Below are 23,893 nucleotides of genomic sequence, written 5' to 3'. Positions count from 1 at the left end.
TACATAAATGTTACATAAAAAATATAGGGGAGTCTCATGTGCCCTGTTCCCTCCCTTCCCAAATTTTCCCACATTAACAACATCCTTCATTAGCACGGTACATTTTTTACAATTGATGAACACATTTTGGAGCATTGCCACTAAGCATGGATTGAAGTTTACATTGTAGTCTACGCTCTCTCCCACCCAATTCTGTAGGTTATGGCAAAATTATAGTGGCCTGTATCTGTCATTGCATTGTCATTCAGTTCAATTCCCAAGTCCCAAAAATGCTCCCGTATTACACCTGTTTTTCCCTCTCTGTGCCCTCAGAACCTCCAGTGGACACTGCCTCCACATCAATGATATAATTTCTTCCATTGCTAGAATCACTATAAGGCTATAGTAGAATACCAATAAGTCTACTTTAGTCCATAGTTCATTCCCCAAGCCTGAGGACTCTGTGGTGGTGATGTCCACTCCAGCTCTAATTGAGATGGGCTGTGATCCCATAGGGCCAATGGATGGGACTCTCTTGCTTGCAGCTATAGACTCTCTCGGTTCCTTAGTATGGTAGTTGTCCATCATCACCTCCTTGTTAGTTGTCCTGGGTGAGACCAATGAACTGGAGAGTAGGTGTTGCAACCTCTGTTGAGATTCAGGGGCCCACCTAGCACATGGACAGTTCAAAGATTTAAGTCTCTTGGATGTATACCTACCAACATTAGTACTAGTTATAGGTTCAAATAGAAGGACAGGAGAGCCATGTGTAGAGAAACCACAACTGAGTCCACCTCTGTTACACTGGGGGGCATAAATTCCAAACTAGAGCCTATGGCAAGGTACAAAACTCCTGAGCTACCTACTCTGACTATAGTGTCTGGATGTCTCAAGAGCCCTCAGGAGCACACTATTTGGGGTAGTATCTGCTTTGGCAGTCAATGAGATCCTGCTGAGACCTGCATAAGTGTATCCTCTGGAATGACAGTCCAACTAAAATATTCTCCATTAAAATTGAAATCTCGGGAAGCAGATGTGGCTCAAGTGATAAGGCTTCTGCCTACCATATGGGAGGACCCAGGTTCCATCCCTAGGACCTACTGGTGAAAAATAAGAAGAGAAAACGTGCCTGCTTGATGAGCCAGTGCCCATGCGGTGAACTGAATGCCCGCACAAGCACCCATGAGGTGAGACAAGTGCCCAAGTGAGTGTCTGCATGGTGAGCCAGTGCCTACACAGTAAGCCAGTGTCCATGCAAGTGAGTCACACAGCAAGAGAATGATGCAACAAAAGAGAGATGAAGGAGAAAGTCAGTGAAGCACAGCAGAGACCAGGAACTGAGGTGGCGCAATTGACAGGGAAACCTGCTCCACTTCAGAGTTCCCCAGGATTGAATCCTTCTGAATCCTAGAGGACAAAGATGAAAAGAGAAGACAAAAAAAAGAAATACATACAGAGATCACACAGCGAATGGACTCAGACACCAAAAACAGTGGGGCAGGGCAGGGGAGGGGAAAAAAATAAAACTTTAAAATAAATAAAGTTAAAATAAAAAGGTTATAAAAAAATTGAAATCTCATTATAAATAACCCATGTGATTTAGGAATCACTAAATATATCCTGTCTAGAGGTTTGTTTTATATTAAAATTTCTGACAATCTTCTTTGATACAGAATGATACAGAGACCAAAAAGTGAATATTTGATGACTTGTGAAACTGTAAGTCTCTTTTGAAGCCAGAAGTAATGTATAGCATTTGAAATACCCTGGAAAATTGTGATGATTTCTACCAAAAGCTTAAGAATTCATTCTTAAAACACTTAGGATATGTTCATTGTTTACCCAAAGTTTTCTTCAGTGGTTTTGCAGAAACATTTCAAGTGGCTACTCTTAAAAGTTCTCCTGTATGCCTCTTACAACTGAAATTTCAACTGCTAAAGGCTTGTCCTTTTAATCCTTGTATAAAAATAGAATAATTTAAAATGAATTGGTTTGAGGGGAGCAGATGTGGCTCAAGTGGTAGAGTGCCTATTCCTACATGGGAGGTCCAAGGTTCAGTCCCTGGTGCCTCTTGAAAACTAAAACAACAAACAAGCAGCCATGGTACCTAAAAAAAAAAAAATGGTTTGTAAATATACCCTAACATAATTATTATAAACTGATATTTGGGAGCTGGAGAAAAGCAAACTCTAAAGGTTTTTCCAGCAAGTTCTCTTAATAGATACTTCTGGTTTACATAAAACAATAGCTTTGTGGGAGTCTAAAATCCTAGAAATTCTCAAGGACAAAACAATTTTGGCAGCAAAACAGTGACCAGTCCATGTCTTTCCAGGGTACATTTCTTAGGTAAAGCACAGAGATTTAGAGTGTTGCTTTATTTTCTTCAAATTAATGGAGACCCAAGTATTATTTGGGGGTATGAAAAATAGTTAAGCACTCAGCCTATTTAGCCAGATTGTCTGGCTTCAAACACAGGCTCTGTCAATTGCTCATTGTTTGTCCTTGGGCAAGCTGCTTAAAGTTTAAGTACTTCAATTTTCTTATCTGTTAAATTGAGCTAATAATCATACTCAGGACAAGGGTTGGTATGAAGATTAAATGAGTTAATACATGTAAAGCACTTAGAACTGTGCCTGATACATTGAAGAATTTAGAAAAAGTTATTATTACATATGTACTGATTTAGCTGTATTTTTTATTTTTAAATTATCTACTCAAAATATTTTTACAGAAAGAAATCAAGAACATAAGTGGTATACAGTTTGACATCTTCAAGGCATGAGAATTCTATGTTTTTTCAATGCCACCTAATGGTAATAAATCTTTCAATTATTGTAAAATTTTTCTTTCATGATAGTTGGGAAGCTAATAATCATAAATAAAATCATTTCAAGCCATTTTTAACTTGATCATTATCATTACATTACTTTTCTAAATATGGATATAATATAAAACCAGGAAAGTCCTTGTTAAAAGCTCATACATTATTAAAATTTTGCCAATATAGGTTAATGTCTTTTAATCTAAACACAGCTTAATATCAGGCATCTCTGCCTCTAATTTTCATTGTCAACAAGACGCAAATCTCTTTCCCCATATGGTAATTTCCAATAGAAAGAAGGGAGTTGATGAATTTTCTGAAGCTAATTGATACAGATGGCATGCCACTGTTCTCTGGAATTGGCAGGAAAATCATGTTTCATATCTTTAGCTTCAGACCTTTCATTTACTCTAGAGCAAATCTAGATTAAGAAATACTACTGTTTTCATAAATGCAGATCACTCTTACACACACACACACGTTTTTAATTATTAAATTACTTACTCCCATTTTCTATTAGCCTAATTTCAACTCACCTGTATTATCAGCAGATAAAATATTTTATAGTTAAGTATTTCTCCAAGGATATCTTGATCATCTCTAAATTTAAAAAGGGAAGGGAGGGAGGGAGGGAGGGAGAGAGGGAGGGAAATTAACCCTTTAACATAACAAGTATTACTTTTTGCCTAGCTCTGTGCTAGATAGTAGTCTTCACAGATGAATTAAACACAGTCTTGCCCTTGAGGTGGTTTTGGAGTAGAAGGCAGACACCTATGTAGCTAACATCAATGCCATACTATAAGTGGTATAATACTTAAGATGTAAAGAAAGGGAAAAAGTAAACAACCAAGTCTTTCTAAAAAGGAAAAGGATTCATTGGAGAATTTACAATGGATATGGGAATGAGATTGAAGCTGCTTTTAAATATATATATATAATTTTACGAAGTGGAAGAAGTTAATAGGACATCTTCCACCAAAGAGAGGAAAGAACAAGTAGAGCCATACTCAGGGAACTCTAAGTCACCTAGAGAATTGGAAAAACATGAGGCATGGAAATAGAAGATGGTACAAGATGACAGTGGAAGCAAAGGTAGAGGAGAACTTGTGAAGGAATTTGTCAAGCAGTTTAGACTTTAATCCTGTAGACAGCAATGCAATGAGTAATAGTCTTTTAAAAGGATGAAGCATTAGCTTTTTAGAGTAATTACCTGTTATTGTCACAGTTTGAATTCTGTGACTCCCAGAAAAAGACTATGTCCTTCAACTAATCCATTTCTGTGGGCGTAGGGGCCTTTGCATTAAATTTGTTTGAGGGGTCTTTGATTAGATCACTTGATAATATTGATTTAGGGCTTTTGATTGGATTATGTCAGTGAGGCATGAGCTAGCTTGGGTCTCCACCCTCTTCCTGGGTTTGATATAAATGGAGACACAGAGAGAGAGAGACACACACACAGACACAGAGAGAAAGAAAGCTACCACTTTCATCCTGCTATAAGAGAGAAAGGAGAAAGTAGAGTGAGAACAGACTCCATGTATACCCACAGCTGAGCACAGGGAGATAAGCCCCAGGAGGCTCAAAGATCCCAGGCCCAGAGAGAGAGCTGCGTTCAAGGAGAAAGTAGAGAAAGACTGAGAGATGGGCAGACCAGTTGTCTTGCCTGATTGCCATGATACAACACACCAGGATTACCAGTAGCTGACTTTGGTGAGAAAATATCTCTGATGGTGCCTTGATTTGTACACTTCACAACCTGACATTGTAAGTTTTTACCCTAATAATTTTACCTTTAAAAAAGCCAACCCATTTCTAGTACTTTGCATTGGCAGCCCTAGGGCAAACAGAACACTTACCACTATTCCCCTTTCCACTGTATACCCCTGAGAGCAGAATTCTTGTGTTATTAAGGGTGTGTCTCCAGAACTTAGATGAGTGTTTGATGCATAGAAATCATTTTTAAAATGATTTGATGGATGACTGAATGTTCAAAAATAGCACCGTTGGTTATGCAAGGGTTATCTTGCAATGGGGAAGCAGAATAGAAACAAGGAATCCAGGAATAGATCAAGCAAGAAAAACGAAGGCAGAATGTAGGCAGTGACAGTAGACTTTGTATAGAATTGATAAAACTTAATAACCTGTGAACTAGTAAGGAATTGATAAAGTGAAGAGTCCAATATTACAACAGAATTTCAAGCATATAATACGAGAAGGATGGTTGTATTTTAACCAAGACAGTGATATGAGAGGAAAGGAAAGTTCGGGGGAAATGTTAAGAATTTGGATTTTAATTCACTGAGACTGAAATGTATATGCTTCCTGATAATCAGCAGACATTATTGTAAGAAGAAACTGATTCTCTAGTTTAGGTATGTATCTTGGGAAGAAAAGCAAAAATTTAATATGTTATGACATTTTCAAATTTATGTCACCCATATCTTTGGCATGCCATAGAGGAATAAGAAAATTATTTCACATATTATCATTAGGAGGCACCAGCGATTGAACCCAGGACCATGTACTTGGGAAGCAGACACTCAACCACATGAGCTACATCTGCTCCCCAATTTTTTATTTTTATTTTTTTGAGCTACCGGAGTCAGAGATTGAACTTGGGACCTTGTATGTGAGAAGCTGATACTCAACCACTGAGTTATTCTGGTTCCCCTCAATGATTCTTGAACTGCAACAGGAAAAAATCCAATGTATCACCACAAATTTTATTACCTGGTAGACAAAATATAGATGTGATGTGATGTTAAACTAGAAAAGTTTTAAATCTTTAAGAGAGGTTGGAGTTTGCTGAGAATTGTTTCGATTCTTGATATTAATGACTACACATTAGAAATTGGAAAACTGATACAAAATGCTATAACCAGCACAAATTCATTACTTATAAGAAAACTATAAAAATATTAATCTCTGTAATCCTCTTTCATAAATCTTCCTTTAAGCAAAAAAAAAAATTGTTTCACTGGCCAAATTTTTTCCAAGATTTCTCTGGAACATTTAAAAGATATTTTTCTTTTGTTTTCTTAACAACAGAATGAGAAAAGCAAAGTCTTATGATCATGTGGTCTCTCCATACAGCTTGTATTAAAATCATCATAAATATTAGGAGAGCAAAAATTTGAACAAAGATTCGTTGATCAATGATCCATAAAATCCCCAATTAAAGAGAATTCTTCTCTATAATAAAAAAAAAGATGATATGGAACTTTGCCATTCATTTTGTCTAGAATATAAATAATTGATTTCTTAGAGGATCTTGATTCCAATGCAGTTAAAAATATCCATAACTATTTCTGGTCTATATATGGAGGCAAACCTGAGAAATTCACTTTGCGTGACTTATAGAAATATCTTTCAGGACATCTTAAATTAAACTGATGAGGCTTCAGAAAAAGAGCTGGTGATTTGGAGAATTGACTAACATTCAAGAATTCTGGAATTTGACCATTGACTTCAGCAAATATTAAGGCAATTTTCTAGGATGAAGAATGAAGAATTTGGGGCAATGGGCTAAAATTGTGAAAAAAAGAAAAAAGAAAATGGAAATAAGCTAAATATTTTGAAACTTTTAAGAAAAAATAAATTCCAAATATGCTTTCCAAAAGTGATAATGCAGCATAAATTTTTTAAATATTGAAAAATAAGATGGAAAAAGCGATATTGCCAATAGATTTCTTACCTACCCATATATTTAAGAATGTTATCTTAATTGTCATAATTTTCCCTGTACTTATCTATTTTCTTGATTATAAAATGTAATCATGGGGGAAGCAGATTTGGCTCAACTGATAGAGCATCCTCCTACCACATGGGAGGTCCAGGGTTCAAACCCAGGGCCTCCTGACCCATGTGGTGAGATGGCTCACGCGCAGTGCTGATGAACGCAAGGAGTGCTGTGCCATGCCGGGGTCTCTCCCACCTAGGGAAGCCCCAACACTAGGAGTGCACCCCATATGGAGAGTCACCTCACGTGAAAAAGTGTGGCCTGCCCAGGAGTGGTGCCACACACACGGAGAGCTGATGCAGCAAGATGATGCAACAGAAAGAGATACAGATTCCTGGTGCCACTGACAAGAATACAAGCAGACATAGAAGAACACAGCAAAAGGACACAGAGCAGAAAATTGGGGGAAGGGGGAAGGGAGAGAAATTTTTTTTTAAATGTTTAAAAAAATATATAATCATGGGCTGTAAAGATGTTCATAATCTTCACAATATAACTTCTCAGTAGGAAAACCAATAGGAAACAAATTACAGGTTAGATGCCAGCAGTATTCTAAGAAAACAACTCTTGAGTTGAATAACAGGTGCTTTCAATTGATGCCACTGCACAAAATACAAAAAATTAAAAGCTTAGTTTTCAAACTTATAAATCACAAGAAATCTGGTCTTCATTTGATTCTTTATCATCTTTAATGAGAAGATAAACCTGTCACTGATGAGTTTTAAGACTTCATAAAGTATCTTCCAAGAAGTTGTAGACAGAACTGCTAATTTCAAAGTACTTTATATTCACATATATCAGAATATTGCTGAAAAACTTCATTATTACTCTCAAGTATTGTGAAATCCAATAGAATAATGAACTATCTTTTAATTAAACTCCTGCTATGTTCAGACCTTAAGAAACCCACTGAATTGAGATACAAATCTCTACATTATGGGAAGATAAAGAAAAAAAAACCTCATGTAAAGTCAGGCACAACATTTCATACATAGTACAGACTATAGAAGTGATAGGAACACAACAACAGGAAACATCATTGTGAATGAGGTAGTTAGGAACACTTTCAAAGAAGAGGTGCAGGGTATAAATTGTGGGGAGGAATGTGATAGGATTGGGGAGAGAATGAAGTTGAGAGATCATCCTGACAGGAAAGTACCAAAAGTAGAGGCAGAAGAGATAGGATTGGACAAATATAGATGATAATGACAACTGGTAATGAAATGGATGAGAAGGCTAGATGAGGTCCATGATTGAAAAGGATTGACTAGCAGGAGGAGACTTACAGCTTTTATTTATAAATCCTGTCTGAGAAGCACTGATAGCATAAAAGTAAAGATCTTAAACTTTGGGACAGACTGCTTGACACTGACACATACTGTCTTTGACTTTGGGCAAATAGTTTAATTTTCTATCCCTCAATTTCCTTATCTGTGTAATAGGAATAATAGTAGTGTATATCAATACAAATTAAGTGCTTACACACACAGTGTGCTCAGTAAGTGTTCACTATTTTTATTCTAACAAATCTGGCATTCTTGGGAGAGGGTAAATGTTAAAATTTTTGAAAATTAAAAGCAAAGAATGCTCCTCTGACAGCAATGGTCAAGATTGAAAAGATGTGAGACCATGGGCAGGGGAAACCTCAAGGAACCCTTATAGTATGTAACTTTTCCTCTTAATGTCCATAATCCATTATCATTCAGACTGGAATATTGGTGTCAGAATTTTTAAATTTAAGGCAAAAGTGGACATTTATTTTCCTTACCTTGATATTCAAGTTTTTGCATTAGTGGCCTATTTCCAAGCTCTCTGCAGCCCATGAAATAGAAGATTTCATGAGAAATCTTTTATTATATTTATTTTATTTTATTTTATTTTAACTTGAATCTTCTAGATCTCTGCCCACAATAGAGCTGACAGTTTATTTGACCTCAGTATTTTCTGATAAAATTCTTTATTCATATTGAGTGAAATTAATGACTTTGAGAGTCATTACTGAATTTGTTAATATCTACCACAAATGGAAAATTTCTTCTTCCTCTAATTCTATGCCTGATAAATTGAGAGCTGTATTACTACATTTAACCTTTAGCACATCTTTACTTAAAACAGAGATTCAAATGTAAAATCTAGCATTTGCAGACATTGTACTAATTTTTTATGGTCATCTTTCTAACCCATAAGACTTTGAGTTCAAATAAGGGACATGAATTATAATGAGATCTAATATTTCCATCATTGGTACACAGTTTCTTTCCAGATTTTCTCTGTGTTCATGAGGAAAGTCTCTGCTCATCATGTAGATTGAATTGCTAAAAATTCCAATAAGAAGAAATTAATAGAGAAGTAAAAGGTTAATATGTCACACATGCATATTTCAGGTGAATATAATTTTGCCTTCATCTGAAATGTTTATCTTTCAAATTTGATCAATTGGGCAGAACAAATGCATTCTCTTCTTTGAAACAAATCAAACTTATTCATGCCAAATATTCCACCTAACAGTGGCGTACTGGGAACTTTAACAATTGCAAATAGATACGATTAAAAAAATGATGTTCAGTTTCTGATTTTAGCTTCTGCACTAGACTACAAAATCAGAGTTGCTTATTTTTCTTGTACTGCCATCATTGCTCTGTTGATCTAGTCTATGTCCAATAAAGAGATGATCAGGAACTATTACAAATCCCAACTTTATAGCACTCATCAATCTAACAAAATTTTTCTGTTTAAAACCCCTTAAAATCACACCAAGACCAATGGTTTATGATTTTTAAGACAATTTATGAAATTTCTTCTTTCTGATTTGTCTTAGGAATATTTCAGAAATGCCCAGTCAACTGTATTTCAGCCATAAAAAACATGACACAATAGAAGAAATTGTACCATAACTGCCAAAGCAGCTATAGAAACTGCTTAAACCCTGACTTAAGCTCTTTGATTTTCTTTGAAAGTACAGCAGAGGTTAAAAAGAACATAATCTAAACAAGTGATTGCAAGACCTTTGAAAAAGAAATGCTAAATTTCCTTGTAATTCATATTGTAATTTAAGACCCTTTTATGAACTCAAAAGAAACTAGTGCTATAAAGAAAGAGAGGTGCCTATGTATAGTTTTAGTTCTTTTATAGAAGCAGATTCAAAAATAAAGTTCCTAGTAATAAAATACAAATAATGTAGCTGCCACAGCTGGAAATCTCTAACTGCAGTACATATTTCTGTAATTGTTCTAATCCTTGTGTGTTCTCTTGTGCTTCTGCAGGCAGACCAGTAATGATTGTGGTGGAGTACATGGAAAATGGATCCCTAGACTCCTTTTTACGGGTGAGATGCTCTTCTCTGATGGCATTTAATAAGCTACTCTGAGTTCTAGATTTAAATCACTTACCATAAATTAATTTTTGCGTAGTATTACTCATGGATTTTTCAATGAACTTAGAAGCATTTTCTCTAGAGTGCATTTCTCTGAAATTGTGATATGTTAGAGTGTTATTAAGAGGGGTATGGGGGAGACATGTACATTTAATAATATGATTGATTTCTCCTATATGTTTACTTGCAATGTTAAATACACATGCATTTAAAACGAGGTTATCATGAAGAAAGATATTAGATGAAACTCAGTTCCTTTACACAGCCATTCATTTTGCTCTATCACTTTGTATTAGTCAGCCAAAGGGGTGCTTATGCAAAATACCTGAAATTGGTTTGTTTTTACAAAGGGTATTTATGTGGGGTAGGAGCTTACAGAAACCGGGCCATAAAGCATAAGTTACTTCCCTCACCAAAGTTTATTTTCACATGTTGGAGCAAGATGGCTGCCAACATCTGTGAGGGTTCAGACTTCCTGGGGTCCTCCATTCCAGGGTCTTGCTTCTCTCTGGGATCAGGGGTCCTCTCTTCCTAGGGCTTGCTTCCCTTTCATCTGTGAGCTTACTTCCCTGGGCTCCAACTTAAGGCTTCAGCATCAAACTCCAACATCAAAACTCCAACATCAAAACCCCCCCAACTCTGTCCTTTGCCATGCCTTTTATCTGAGTTCCCACCCACCAAGGGGTGAGGATGCAACACTCTTCTCACATGGCCCAATCAAAGCCCAAGTCATAATTTAATCATCCCCAGATACAGACCTGTTTACAAATATAATCCAATATCTATTTTTGGAGTTCATAATTATATCAAACTGCTATACCCTTTTAATTATTTCTGGTGATATTTTATGCTTTTTCATATAATGCTGTACCCTCTATACTGATATATATTTAGTCACTAAAGTTCATATCAGAAAACTGTTGACCCTCTTTAGTTCAATTGACTGACTCTTCAGAAAACAAAAGGAAAAAGAATGAAAACTCTTTCAGCAGAGATTTGTTGAAGAACAAAAATTTTAAAAGCCTTCTTGTTAAAAGTGATTTATCCCTGTTATATAAAAAAATCACTTATTTCATGTAATGATACAAAATAACAGAGTTGAGACTGCACCAGGAAATTCTATTTCAATGTCTATTTATAGTTTCTTAAACATTTACAAAACTGTCATAAACCACACTAATTTAGTAATTACATAAACTAATTTACATTAGTAGTGTGCAAGACTGAAATGGAGAAAATACCACTAGAGTAAAAATTTTTTTTTTATTCCCAGCAGAGGTCACATATTTAAATGTCACTGTATTCTTAAATATTTATCTATCTGTAGAGAGTCATTTTCCTAGCTTACAAAAAATGTCTGGACTTTTGCCACTTAAAATGTGTTATATTATTTTTCTTCTTCATTTGAATAAATAGTCCTAAGCATTTTTATTTTGCTTCATTTTTTGCTCCATGTTATTTGGACAAGTGCTGTGTGCATCTCACCTTTCTCTCCTGGTCTCATTTTCATTTATTTTTCTTGATTCTGTGCCCTCTTGTTCCAACTGCTTTCAGTGTTAGCAGTGATGATATATTTACACTGGCACTGGACTTGATGTTCAAATTCAATGCCAGAAGCTGAATTCAGCAAAATCATCAGGTTATTATGAAACAATACTACATCCACAATGCATATTTTCAATCACATGTGCTCTTTAAAGCAAAATGAAATTCACAGGTGTTTTGGGATATGATCTGTTTGTTCTTTTCTATAGCCATTCTCAGAATGTATTTTATAGCTGTATTCATTTCTCCTATGAGCTAAATTATTTTAGAATAATTTATCAGGACCACCTATGGTACTTAAAATACATGTATACTCATACCTCTTCATTATGTTTATTGATAAAAATCAATTTTATCATATACATATCAAAATGAGTTGTTATCTAATATGCTTGGGATAGGATTTTGGTATCAAATATATCCTATAGCAGACTATTATGGAAATAAATACCGCAGATGTGCAGTATACATTGCTGCTGAAAATTAGATCAAATCACTGCTATAGCAAATTGAGAAAGAATTGTTAGCTTAGCTATAATTTTTATCCTGCCGAATCATGAATCAATTAAATATATTAAGAAATCATAATTTATAAATAAAATATTTACTTATAAAAATCCTATTATTTGTATGTAAGTGTAGTATTCATGATGTAAATTTTTAAAACTAACATTTTCAGCTCTCATTATGTACTCCATTGGCAAGACACTTAACATAGAATCGGGAAAAGAGTAAATGTTCAATCAATTGTGGCTACCATTCCACTTTTATAAGAATATTTACATATATTATCTTAACTAATCTTGGCTCTGACTTTTGCTAACTCTGTGACCTTGGGCAAGTTACTAACTTCTCTGTGCTTCTGTCTATTCATCTATAAAAAGCAGATATCAACAGGAGCTACCACGTATGACTGTTAAAAGGATTGAGTTAACTATTATAAAGCCTGTAGAATAATGCCCGACACATTATAAGTCCTATACATGTTATGTGAAGTTAAAAAACACACAAAAAACAAAACATTGTAACTCTATCAAGAAAAGACTATAATCCTCATTTTACAGATGAAAAAACTGAGGCTTAACAATTTTAAATAATTTCCCCTGAGCCACAAAGCTAAGTGGTAGAATGAGGATTCAAATCAAGTCTATATGACTGAAAAAGCTGTACTCTAACACTCTAAAAATTCTGTCCTTTTATTAAATTGCTTAGTACTTCTTGTAAGTTCTTTGCCATTTCCCCATGTGGTATTATGTCTCCTCTGCACAAAGAGTTTCTATTAAAATAAAATTCATATGAATGGGAAAAAAAAAGTCATAGGACCAATGTAGCCCATATTACCTTTCTTTAATATTCTCTCCCTTCCTTGTAACCATATCCCTTCTATCCCAAAAGCTCAAAGTGCTTTATAAACTTTATGTCAATAGCAGACATTCAACTCCCCATGGCAAGCAGAAATAAAATATATACATATATAGATTCCATAAATTCTCAAAAGCGAAGTCATTTTTCAAGCTACTGCTTTAGAATTTGATAATCGCAGCTTCTGTGAGCACAGAAAGGAGGAAGTGGCTAAGTGCACTTCATAGTAGGGGAGCCATCCATGGCTCATTAATAGCATTCTGTGCTTACTGGAGGCAGAAAAGATTTCCCTTTGGTCTCGCACACTATTTGAAAATCACTTCAATTTGCTATTTTATTATGAAGGCACAGTAGCACAACTAAGTACAAGATTGCAATCAAGTGCCAGGGCTGGTGGCTGGCTGGCTGTGATATTGTACTGGTTTCATAAACCTCTGGCTCTTTGGTATCCTCGAGGACATTGCCAGATATATATTGGCGGGGGGGTGATAGTTAAGTGTGTATGTGTATGTGTATGTGTGTGTGGGCACATGTGTGCATGTGTGTGGAGGAGGGTTGTGGGTATATGTGTAACTATGTGTGTTTATAATTTTAAAATAGAATGCATTCTGGTTAGCAAGTGAAAAATCAGTCCAGCTGCTCAGAACCTATGCCATCACAGATATATACATATTTTCCTGACTTTTCCCAGGAAATATACTAGTATGAAATAAATGTAATCCTGACTGTATGATCTCTCTCCAACTATATATAGACATCTCAAAAATGCATTTTAGACCATCATTTTAATAACAATATTAAATATTGTTATTTAATATATTAATATTAACTGGCAATATAACTAAAAATGGTTAAGAAATACCTTAAAATTTGGAGATGCTGTATAAGTCAACCACAAAATATATATTCCTTTACCTTACTATGTTCATTAAATAAGAACCCATTCGTCCTGTCACTAAATTCATTTATATAAGACCATATTACTGCTGGTTTCAATTCACGATAGTGTGCTATATTCACTCCGCAGCCTCCTGCTCCCACATGAAATTCTTTAATATGAGAGAAAAAATAGGCAGGTATTTTTTACATACCACAGTCACATAAAAGTAAGTGAGAAGAGGGTTATCCTTAAACCAAAACCTGAGAGAAATCACTGAAAGACAAATCAAACATTGTTGGATTGAATACAGAAAGTATTCAATTGGATTGATGAGGAAAACATGCTCAGGAAAGGATAGTTGGAAGCAACAAGGGAAATTTTCACTCCCTTTAACTCCCACAAGTGCCCATTATAGATGATAAATTATATGGTCACCTTATTTTTAAGAAAGTAAAACATGCTATAATATGAAGAGATAAGGCTGGTGAGGTGAGCAAAGGCCAGATAATGCAGGACTTTGTGTGTCTGATCATTGACAACTGGGATGACAAGAGTCTGGGGTTGAGTGGGAAGAAGTGACTAGAAACAGACCAGAGGGAGAATATTATAGCCATCTAGATGAAAGTTGTTGCATGTCTGAATTCAGACCCTTGGTTACAGAATGAAAGAAGAGGAAGGAACAGAGATCAGAAATGTTTAATAATACATGTCAGTAGTGCGTGATGATTTAATGGATGAGAGGGAAAATGGAATCAAGTTTTCTGGTTTGGATGAATGAGTGGAAGATGGTGCTACCAACTGCAATGAAGATACAGAGGAAAAACAGGATGGGTTGCTGATGGGAAAGAGTAATGAATTTAGTTTTGGTCATGTTACTTTTGAGATGCCTATAAAACATCCAAGGAAAATGTCTAAACAGCAATTAGAAATGTAAATCTGAAACTCAGCCAAGAAATCTGGACTAAAGTTAAAGACCTGAGAGTCAGTGGCATAAAGGTAATTATTAAACCAAAGCCATGATATTTCCTAAGCAAAAAAAGAAATTTTAAGGGCTAGAAGTCTTCATGAGGTAGGAGAGAAAACATAGTTCAAATAAGGGTGAGAGAGCTGAGAAAATAGAAGAAAGTGGTCAGGATGTAGAATATTTGCTAGTGATGTACTAGCATCAGTTCATACCAGCTTGTGTAAGTTCATTAAATATAATAACTTATATGTGATTTAATTTTGTGAGATGTTAAAATTCTTAGTAGCTTAAAATCAACCACAGTGGGAGTATATACCTATAGAAACTAGAAAATGTTATCAATAAAGGCTTGTTTTTGTTTGCCTTTTCCCTAGAATGCCAGTTTAGTAGCACATCACTAAATTGGTATTTGTATTAGTCAGGGCTCTCTAGGAAACAGAATCAAAAGGGGAAATCTGTAATTACTATGAGATTTTGTAAAATTTTATCAGGTGACTGTGGGGATGCACAAGTCCAAATTCCACAGGCAGGCTGCAAACCAGAGCTCCGATGAAAGTCCGATGAAGGTCCTTGATGAGTTTCCAGGAAATGTTGACTGTCCAAAGATGAACTGGAAAATTCTCCCTGTATGCTGAAATCACTTCCCTTTTTAAGGCATTTAACTGATTGGATAAAGCACCACTCATTGCTGACAGCAGTCTCCCTGGTTGAGATAGATGTAATCAGCTATCTAAGCAGTAAAGTCACTAGTGACTAAAGCCCATAAATGTCCTTGTATTACAACTAGCTCAGTGCTTGCTTGACTAAATAACTGAGCACAATTACCTGACCAAATTGATACATTAGTCTAGCAATCACAGTCCACCCCTTGTCAGGTCAGCATTACCTTAAACCATTCTTAGTCTCTAAGTAAAAACAATAGCAGACATGCATATATGTGTGTGTGTGTGTATATATATATATATATACACACACATATATTTCCACCTAACCCACAGTGTTCAACAATCCTGCGTACAACCAGAAACACATTAACTACCTACAGAATAGGGTGCAAGTTCTTGGGTAATATTCACTCTTATACTTGACATCCTTAAATATAATAAGATGAACCTAATACAACTTGTCATATGATAAGGGAAAAGGTTGGGGAAGAAAACAAAGAAATTAATTTTGTGTACATATGCAATCATACTCATAACAAAACAAGGAAGAAAGATTCATGACTATTACAGTTCTCATTTCTGTAACTGTTCATATGATCGAAGTTCATATTCATCTACCTTCTTCCACTACCCATACTCTGAGCAAACACTTCAGCTGGCCCCGTGATTCTTTGCCTGGTGGGGTGACCCAAACTTTCATTCCTGAAAATTCTGGGACCATTGTTAGTCCTGCTTGAGTTGGGTTGTTGCAATTTTCCATTGACTGTAATCACAGGACATGGCAGTAGTAGGAGATGCCCTAGAGGATGTCATGTATTCCAGGCAAACTCTTCTTCACCCTCATTATGTAGATGCAGTCCTATTTCCCCTTGATAACAAGGATCAATCACCCCAGTCAGTATAGTAGTTTTCTTCATTGCCTCTTGATGCCGAGGTAAGAGGAACCCAAAGTGGCCAGGTGATAGTCTTAACTTCTAGTTCAGTGGAATGGTTATTGTGTTCCCTGGTGGCAGTACTCCTCCTTTTGGGACTAAGACCTGCAGACCAGCAGAGCTTAAGGTTGCAGGGACAGGAAGCAAAAATTTTTCTAGTGGGTCACTAGGGGTAATAGTGAGTGGTGCCACTCCCATTTCCACTCCTTGATTCCTGGTTATGGGAGAAATAGCACCATAGAGCAGATGCTGATTTAGAACATACACAACCTCCTAGAGAACATTGCCTCAGCCCTGCTAGGTATTGCCACCTAGTTGGTACCATAATTGAGTCTCCAAAAGGCCATTCCACCATTCTATCAATCCAGTTGCTTCAGGGTGATGGGAAACATGGTAAGACCAGTCAATTCCATGGACATGTGCAGATTTTTGTACGTCACTGGCTGTGAAATGAGTTCCTTTATCAGAAGCAATGCTGTGTGAATACCATGGCAGTAAATAAGACATTCAGTAAGTCCACATGTCTATTCCAGTTAAAACAAATTGCTGCCCCTTCCATGGTAGAAGTTGTCCAATGTAGTCAACTTGCCACCTGGTAGCAGGCTGATCACCTCGGGGAACAGTGCCATATCAGCAGCTCAGTGTGGGTCTCTGCTGCTTGCAGATTGGGCACTCAGCAGTGGCTATAGCCAAGTCAGTCTTGGTGAGGGGAGGTCCATGTTGCTGAGCCCATGCATAACCTCCATCCCTTCCTCCATGGCCACTTTGTTCATGAGCCCACTGGGCAATGACAGGAATAGCTGGGGAAAGAGACTGAGCATTAGCCACAGAGTGGGTCATCATATCCACTTGACTGTTAAATGCTTCCTCTGCTGAAGTCACCCTCTGGTGAACATTCATGTGGGACACAAATATTTTCAGGTTTTTTGCCCACTCAGAAAGATCTATCCACATACCTCTTCCCCAGACCTCTTTGTCACCAATTTTCCAATCATGTTCCTTCCAAGTCCCTGATCATACAGCCAAACCATTAGCGACAGCTTATAAATCAGTATACAAAAGCACCTCTGGCTATTTCTCCTTCCAAACAAAATGAACAATCAGGTGCACTGCTCAAAGTTCTGCTCACTGGGAGGATTTGCCCTTACCACTATCCTTCAGGGATGTCCCAGAAAAGGGCTGCAGTGCTGCAGCTGCCCGCTTTTTCTCTTCCTCAGTCAACTGACTGTAAGGGGCTCCCCAAGAGGCTGAAGCTTTGGGCTGGAAAAGAGAAGCTAACATGGCAGGCTCTTCAGGAGGATGGAGTTAGTCTTACAAATTTATTCCTCACAGTCCTGGTTAAAGGACATTCCTGGGGTAGGTGGGCAGGTCTCAAATGGTAAATCCATTCTAGAATTCCAATCTCTCTAAGCCTTTAGATTCCCTCTTTTACTGTATACCAGGAGAAATCGGGCATCTCAACCTTAGACATGCTAGGCCATCTATTGGTCCATGTTTCAATCAGCCACCCAAACAAACTGTAGAGCCCTTTCTATCCCCTTGACTACATCATTGAATCCAGAATTTCTGCTTAGTGGGCCCATATCAATAAATTCAGCCTGATCCAACTTTATATTCCTTCCACTATTGTCCCATACCGTTAGTATCCCTACCCACACGTATTCCCCTGATTTCTGTCTATATAAGTTGGAAACTGAATGCAGTTCTTTCTGAGTATATTCTCATGGGTCACACTTTGTATTTCACTTTTGGGGACTTGTGATTTTAGTCTAGTAATAGGTCTTGAAGACAAGAGGGGTGGTATGACTGGTAAGGAGAAGGATTAGAAATGTCTTGCAAGCTACTGACCTCAGGGCACTCCTTTGCCTTTTCTTCTGGTGAGACAGCATTATTCTCCTCAGGCAGGGGTTGGAAGGCAGATTCCTCATGGCAGGCTGGAGGATGGGCATTGTCTGGGGGAGTTTGGTTGGTACATGCCTCAGGGCTGGCAGGAGGTCCAGACACCCTGGGGCAGGCCAGAGGCTGGGCAGTGCAGGCTTCACTTTGGCTGGTATCTCAAGCCTGTGGTGGCAGGAAACAAGATTTTCTTTCAGAGCACATACAGAAACTTTCACATCATTCATGCAGAATTTAAGTTGCAAATTTGAAGTGTTCCGCTCATCTCTTTCTGTTGTAACTTTATTCAGAGTATCTAGGAGGAGCCAGCCAACATCATTATACCTTTTTGATTCTACAAAACTGTTAAGGTGTTGAAAACACTCTCACTCAGATCATTGCTTCTTATAAGCTTTGGATAGGGGAATCCAGTGATAATATTCTGCATATCTCCATTGCCAACTCACGTCATGGACTGTCAGTGGCCTCTTCATTATTGGAAAGGGAGTCATTAGTATCCTTGAGTCCAATTAGTGTAGAGAATCAATTGCAGAACTCCCAGAACCACCTCAGGCATCCCATGTTTAAGACTCTCAGCAAGCTTCAAGGATTACAATTCGAGGTGCAGACCTGGGAGTCAGTGGCTAAAATAAAAATACAGATGACTATCACTAACTAATTAACTAATATAACATTTTCCTGTGCTTTCTATGACTCAGTCAATATTCCAATGGATACATTAATTTGCTTAATGTTTACAACAACATTAGGAATTAAATAGTATTCTTCCTCATTTAACCAATGAGGAAACTGAGGCAAAGACAAGTTAGGTAACTTGTCAATGCCAACAGGTGGTGAATCATTCATTCATATTTTTCTTCACAAATATGTATTCAGAGACAATAGGGCCAGGTACTGTTCTCACTGGGAATACAGATGTGAATAAAACAGGGGAAAAATTTGAAGAGGGCAAATAAAGAATTGAATAACATATATGTTATGTCAGATGGTATAATTGCTATAGAGGAAAAAAGCAGGGGAAGTGGAGGTGGGAGAAAATTGAGTGGACAGGGAAGGTGTCACTGAAAACTGGCTTTACCCCAATTTAAACATGTTCTTAATCTTAATCCACATTTCTGTGAGTGTGAACCCATTGTAAGTAGAGCCCCTTGAAGATGTTATTTTTACTTAAGCTGTGGCCTAACTAAAAGAGGGGTGGATCTTAGTCCATATTACTGGAGGCCTCATAGAGAGAAGAAACTGGAAGTCAGAAGTTAGAGGAGGCCACAGGGAGAAGCCGGAGGTCAGCAGAAACTGGAAGAGCAGATGAAATGAAAGGCCTTGTTAATAGAGGCAGAGATGCAAGCAAAGGAGCCCCCATGACTGCTGTCCGCCAGCAGCAGTGTGACACAGAAGCTGAAAAAGTGAGCCTTGCCAATATCTTGATTTTGGACTTTGGCCTCAAAACCATGAGCCAATAAATACCCATTGTTTCAGTCAGCACATTGTATAGTGTTTATTATAGGTAGCCTACAAACTAGGACAGTGGCAACTGAGTAAAGATCAGATAAAGAACAAACCAAGTGGGTACCAGGGGAAAAATATTCCAGGGTGTAGGAACAGCAAGTGCCAATGCTCTGTAGTAGGAGCATTCTCTGTCTGTAGAACGGTAAATAAGTCTTTATGCTTAGTAACTATATATATATTCTGGGACAGTGCTCAAGCACTCCTACTGTCTCTTCCTAATTACTAATAGTGCCCCTTTTACTCTCCAAAATGCCACAATTTGGGTAATAAAGTAGTAAGTAGTAAATGGTCACCCTGTTATTGTGCTTAGAGTAGAATGAGTAAGGGAAGGTGGCAGTGATAGAAGATGAGGTCAGAGGGTCCTGGAGGCAGAGAGGGGCTCTCACATCTTTGGAGGGCAATGGTTCTCAATCTTGGCTTCACATTATGATAATTTGGACAGCTTTTAACAATCCCAAATTCCAGGCTATAGCCCAGATGAATTAAATCATTATCTCTAGAGTGGGACTGATGCATCACTGGTTGTTAAAAGCTCCCCTGGTGAGTCCAATGGGCATCTGAGTTGGCAAACTATTGAAGTGGGCCTTTGTAATGAGTTTGACTCATTACAGGGTTTAGAGTAGAGGTATGACATGTTCTTCTAAAATGATCATTTTCGTGCTGTATTGGGAAGAGACTGCCGAGAACATAGGTGGACACAGGGAAGTAGGAGGCCCTTGCAATAATCCAGGGAAAGGACAAGAATGGCTTAGATGAAGAGAGTCACAGAAGAGTTAATAGGAAATGATCAGATTCTGTGATGCATTTTCAAAGTAGAGCCTGTTTTGAATTAGTTAAATTGGATTTTAATTTGGGTCCAGGTGGAGGTCAGGTACAAAGCTATGAGAAATCAAGGCCATGTGCATGAGAAAAGACAGTTTATTACTCCCAGGTCCCAGCGTCAGACGGGTCCATGAGGGGTGGAAGGGAAGCGCTGTCAGCTCTGGTGGCTGAACAAGTAGGTGGGAAACACATAAGCAGAACAAGAGGACCCTAGGGCTTGTGCCTTTATTGTGGTACAGGAGTGGAGGTTAGATTTCCCGCGTGAAACAGGACTGGTTAGTTTCAAGCAAATGGGTACATGTGAAAAGGTGAAGGGACTGTGGGTCCAATTGCCAGTGGGGATGTTTAGCTTATCATTTGGGACCAGCTGAGGGTTTTGGCTGAGGTGGTGACCTCAAATGTGCATTTAGACTCTGGGAGAGTTTATCTCCCAGGGTTGGAAAACTGCTTATTAACTAGGCCAAAGTTAGTGTTGAGGCAAGGGGCTTGGCCAAAGTAAGATGAATGCCAGGGCACTCGCAAAAAAATTTCCTGGTGGATTGGATAAAAGGTTTATGAGAAAGAGATCCAGGATGACTCATCCACAAAGTGGGATTAATAATAGGAGTTATTTCTTTGTAGGATTATTGTGAATAGTAAAGTATGAAATGGGCAATAGACAAAACTCCTAGAATAATGACTGGCACTTGGGACTCCATAATGTTATCTGTTATTATTATAGGACATTTCAGAAGATGTCACTAAGTGTTTTAAAATTGTTTTTCTGTTATTTCCTGGTCTGTTTTTCCAGTGGCTAAAAATAGTTTTAATTTTCACCATTAAAAAAAAATCTTATTAGCTATACCTCAAGAATATGGGTATTAAATAATACATATACATGCATATCAGCATTTCAAAAGCAATGTGAATCATTTGAAGAGACTCCTTGAACAAATGCAAAGCAAATATTAATTTAAAAAATTAAAGGACTCTTTTAAATATTTATGTGCTCAAATTATAAATCTAGTAAAGATGACATTTTACCTTATGCTAGTTATATATTAATAATGAGAACTGTATTTTATTAGGCACATTTTCTTATAAGTTGTGTGTGTGAAGTTATATTTGTGCTGTAGAGTAAGCACGGACTTAATCTACATTGTATTTATTTTATATTGGACAGTGAAAAAAAAAGAAGTTGCATTTATTCACCAATAACTGTTTTTAACCATAAAAGTTAAAAGTGAATCACATCTCTTAATTACATTTTTCACAGAAAAATATTTGAAACTTCATATAAAAGAGTATAACTATTTATCACATCTGTGCCAGCTTAATGCTAAATACTATCTAAAAATAGTGTTATTCTAAATGTACACATATACAAAAACATTGTTGCTGGAACCAAGCATATACATAGCTGAACTTTCATTTTTAAATTAGGAGTTAGATCTTCAACTTCCAATTGCACAATTTTATCCCATTAGTTTTTAAATTTTTAAATTTTTTTCATTTTTTATTTAAAAAGTTGTAGGATTATAGAAATATCATGAAGATAATACAAGTCTTCATATACTACTCTATTATTAACACCTTGCATTAGTGTGGTACATTTGCTGCAATTGATGAAACAATAATTTTGTAATTCTATCATTAACTAAGTCTATGGTTTGACCTAGGGTTCACTGTGTTGTACAGTGCTATGTTTTATTTTTATTATAGTAACATATAAGCAACCTAAAATTTCCCCTTTTAATCACATTCAAATATACATTTCAGTGCTGTTAATTACCTTTACAGTATTTTTTACCATCACCACCATACGTTACAAAAACTTTCTATTTCTCTGGACAATTTAAAGATGAACTCCCTATTCCCTATCACTAGCCTGGCCCCTGGTAACCTATATTCTAGATTCAAACTTTATGAATTTGCTTATTCTAATTATTTCATATCACTGAGATCATACAATATTTGTCCTTTTGTATCTGGCTTATGTCACTGAACAAAATACCTTTGATTTCATCCATATTATTACATGTATCAGAACTTCATTCCTTTTTACAGTTGAATAATATTCCATCATGTTTGTAGCAGTTTGATAAAGTTATGAATTCCAAAAATAGATATTGGATTATGTTTGTAATCTGTCTGTACCAGGGCACGATTAAGTTATAATTAGGGCTTTGATTGGGCCACATCATTAGAGCATAAAAGGCATGGCAAAGGACAGAGTTGAGGGTTTTTGATTTTGAAGTATTGATGTTGGAATTTGATGCTGAAGCCTTAAGCTGGAGCCCCAGGAAGTAAGCTCACAGAGGAAAGAGAAGCAAGCCCCAGGAATAGAGGAACCCTGAGCCCAGACAGAAGGATGCCTGGGAAGAGAGGAACAATGAACCCAGAGAGAAGCAAGATCCTGGAAGGGAAGAACCCAGGAAGCCTGAACCCTTGCAGATGTCGGCAGCCATCTTGCTCCAACATGTGAAAATAGACTTTGGTGAGAGAGGTAACTTATGCTTTATGGCCTGGTTTCTGTAAGCTCCTACCCCAAATAAATACCTTTTGTAAAAACCAACCAATTTCTGGTATTTTGCATTAGTACCCAGTTGGCTGACTAATACAATGTGTATATACCATAGTTTGTTTATCCATTCATCAGTTGATGGACATTTTGGTTGCTTCCATATTTTAGCAAATTTGAATAATGCTGCTATGAACATTGGTGTACAAATGTCTGTTTAAGTTGCTGCTTTCAATTCTTTGGGTACATAACCAGAAGTGGGATATCTGGGTAATATGGTAATTCTATATTTAACTCTCTCAGGAACTATCAAACTGCCTTCCAAAGCAGCTATACCATTTTACTTTCCCTCCAACAATGAGTTAGTGTACTCAGTTCTCACATCCTCCCCAACACTTGTAATTTTCAATTTTTAAATAGTAATCATACCTGTGGGTGTGAAACAGTATCTTACTGTGGTTTTGTTTGTATTTCCTTCTAATGGTTAATGATGTTGAACATCTTTTCATGTGCTTTTCGACCATTTGTATAACTTCTTTGTAGAAATGTCTATGCAAGTCTTTTGCCCATTTTTAATTGGGTTGTTTGGTTTTTTATTGTTGTGTTGTAAGATTTCATTAAATATTCTGAAAATTAAACCCTAATCTGATATTTGGTTTCCAAATATTTCTCCCATTGTATAAGTTGTTGTTTTATGTTGATTATGAAGTCCTTTGAGGCACAGAAATTTTTAATTTTGATGAAGCTTCTTTTATCTATTTTTTTCTATTTTTGCTTGTGTTTTGGGTATAAAGTCTAAGAAGCTGTTGTCTCCACATTGTCCCAAAGATGCTTCCCTATGTTTTCTTTTAGAAGTTTCATAGTTCTGGTTCTTATATTTAGGTTTGTTATCCATGTTGAGTTAAATTT

At 36.8% G+C, this 23,893-nt stretch overlaps 1 protein-coding gene across 16 annotated transcripts in view; it reads left to right on the top strand.

Annotated features, from left to right (window-relative positions):
• Positions 1–23,893, top strand: part of EPHA6 (EPH receptor A6) — a 975,172-nt gene that overhangs the window by 791,008 nt on the left and 160,271 nt on the right. For all 16 annotated transcript variants that reach the window (XM_058296026.2, XM_058296023.2, XM_058296024.2 and 13 more), the window contains one exon: positions 9,803–9,864. In XM_058296026.2, coding sequence (XP_058152009.1) covers positions 9,803–9,864 — 62 coding nt within the window. The remainder of the gene's footprint in view (positions 1–9,802; positions 9,865–23,893) is intronic.

Source organism: Dasypus novemcinctus, chromosome 4, assembly GCF_030445035.2.
Source record: "Dasypus novemcinctus isolate mDasNov1 chromosome 4, mDasNov1.1.hap2, whole genome shotgun sequence".
Lineage (NCBI taxonomy): Eukaryota > Metazoa > Chordata > Mammalia > Cingulata > Dasypodidae > Dasypus > Dasypus novemcinctus.
This window is presented reverse-complemented; position numbering and strand designations above follow the sequence as displayed.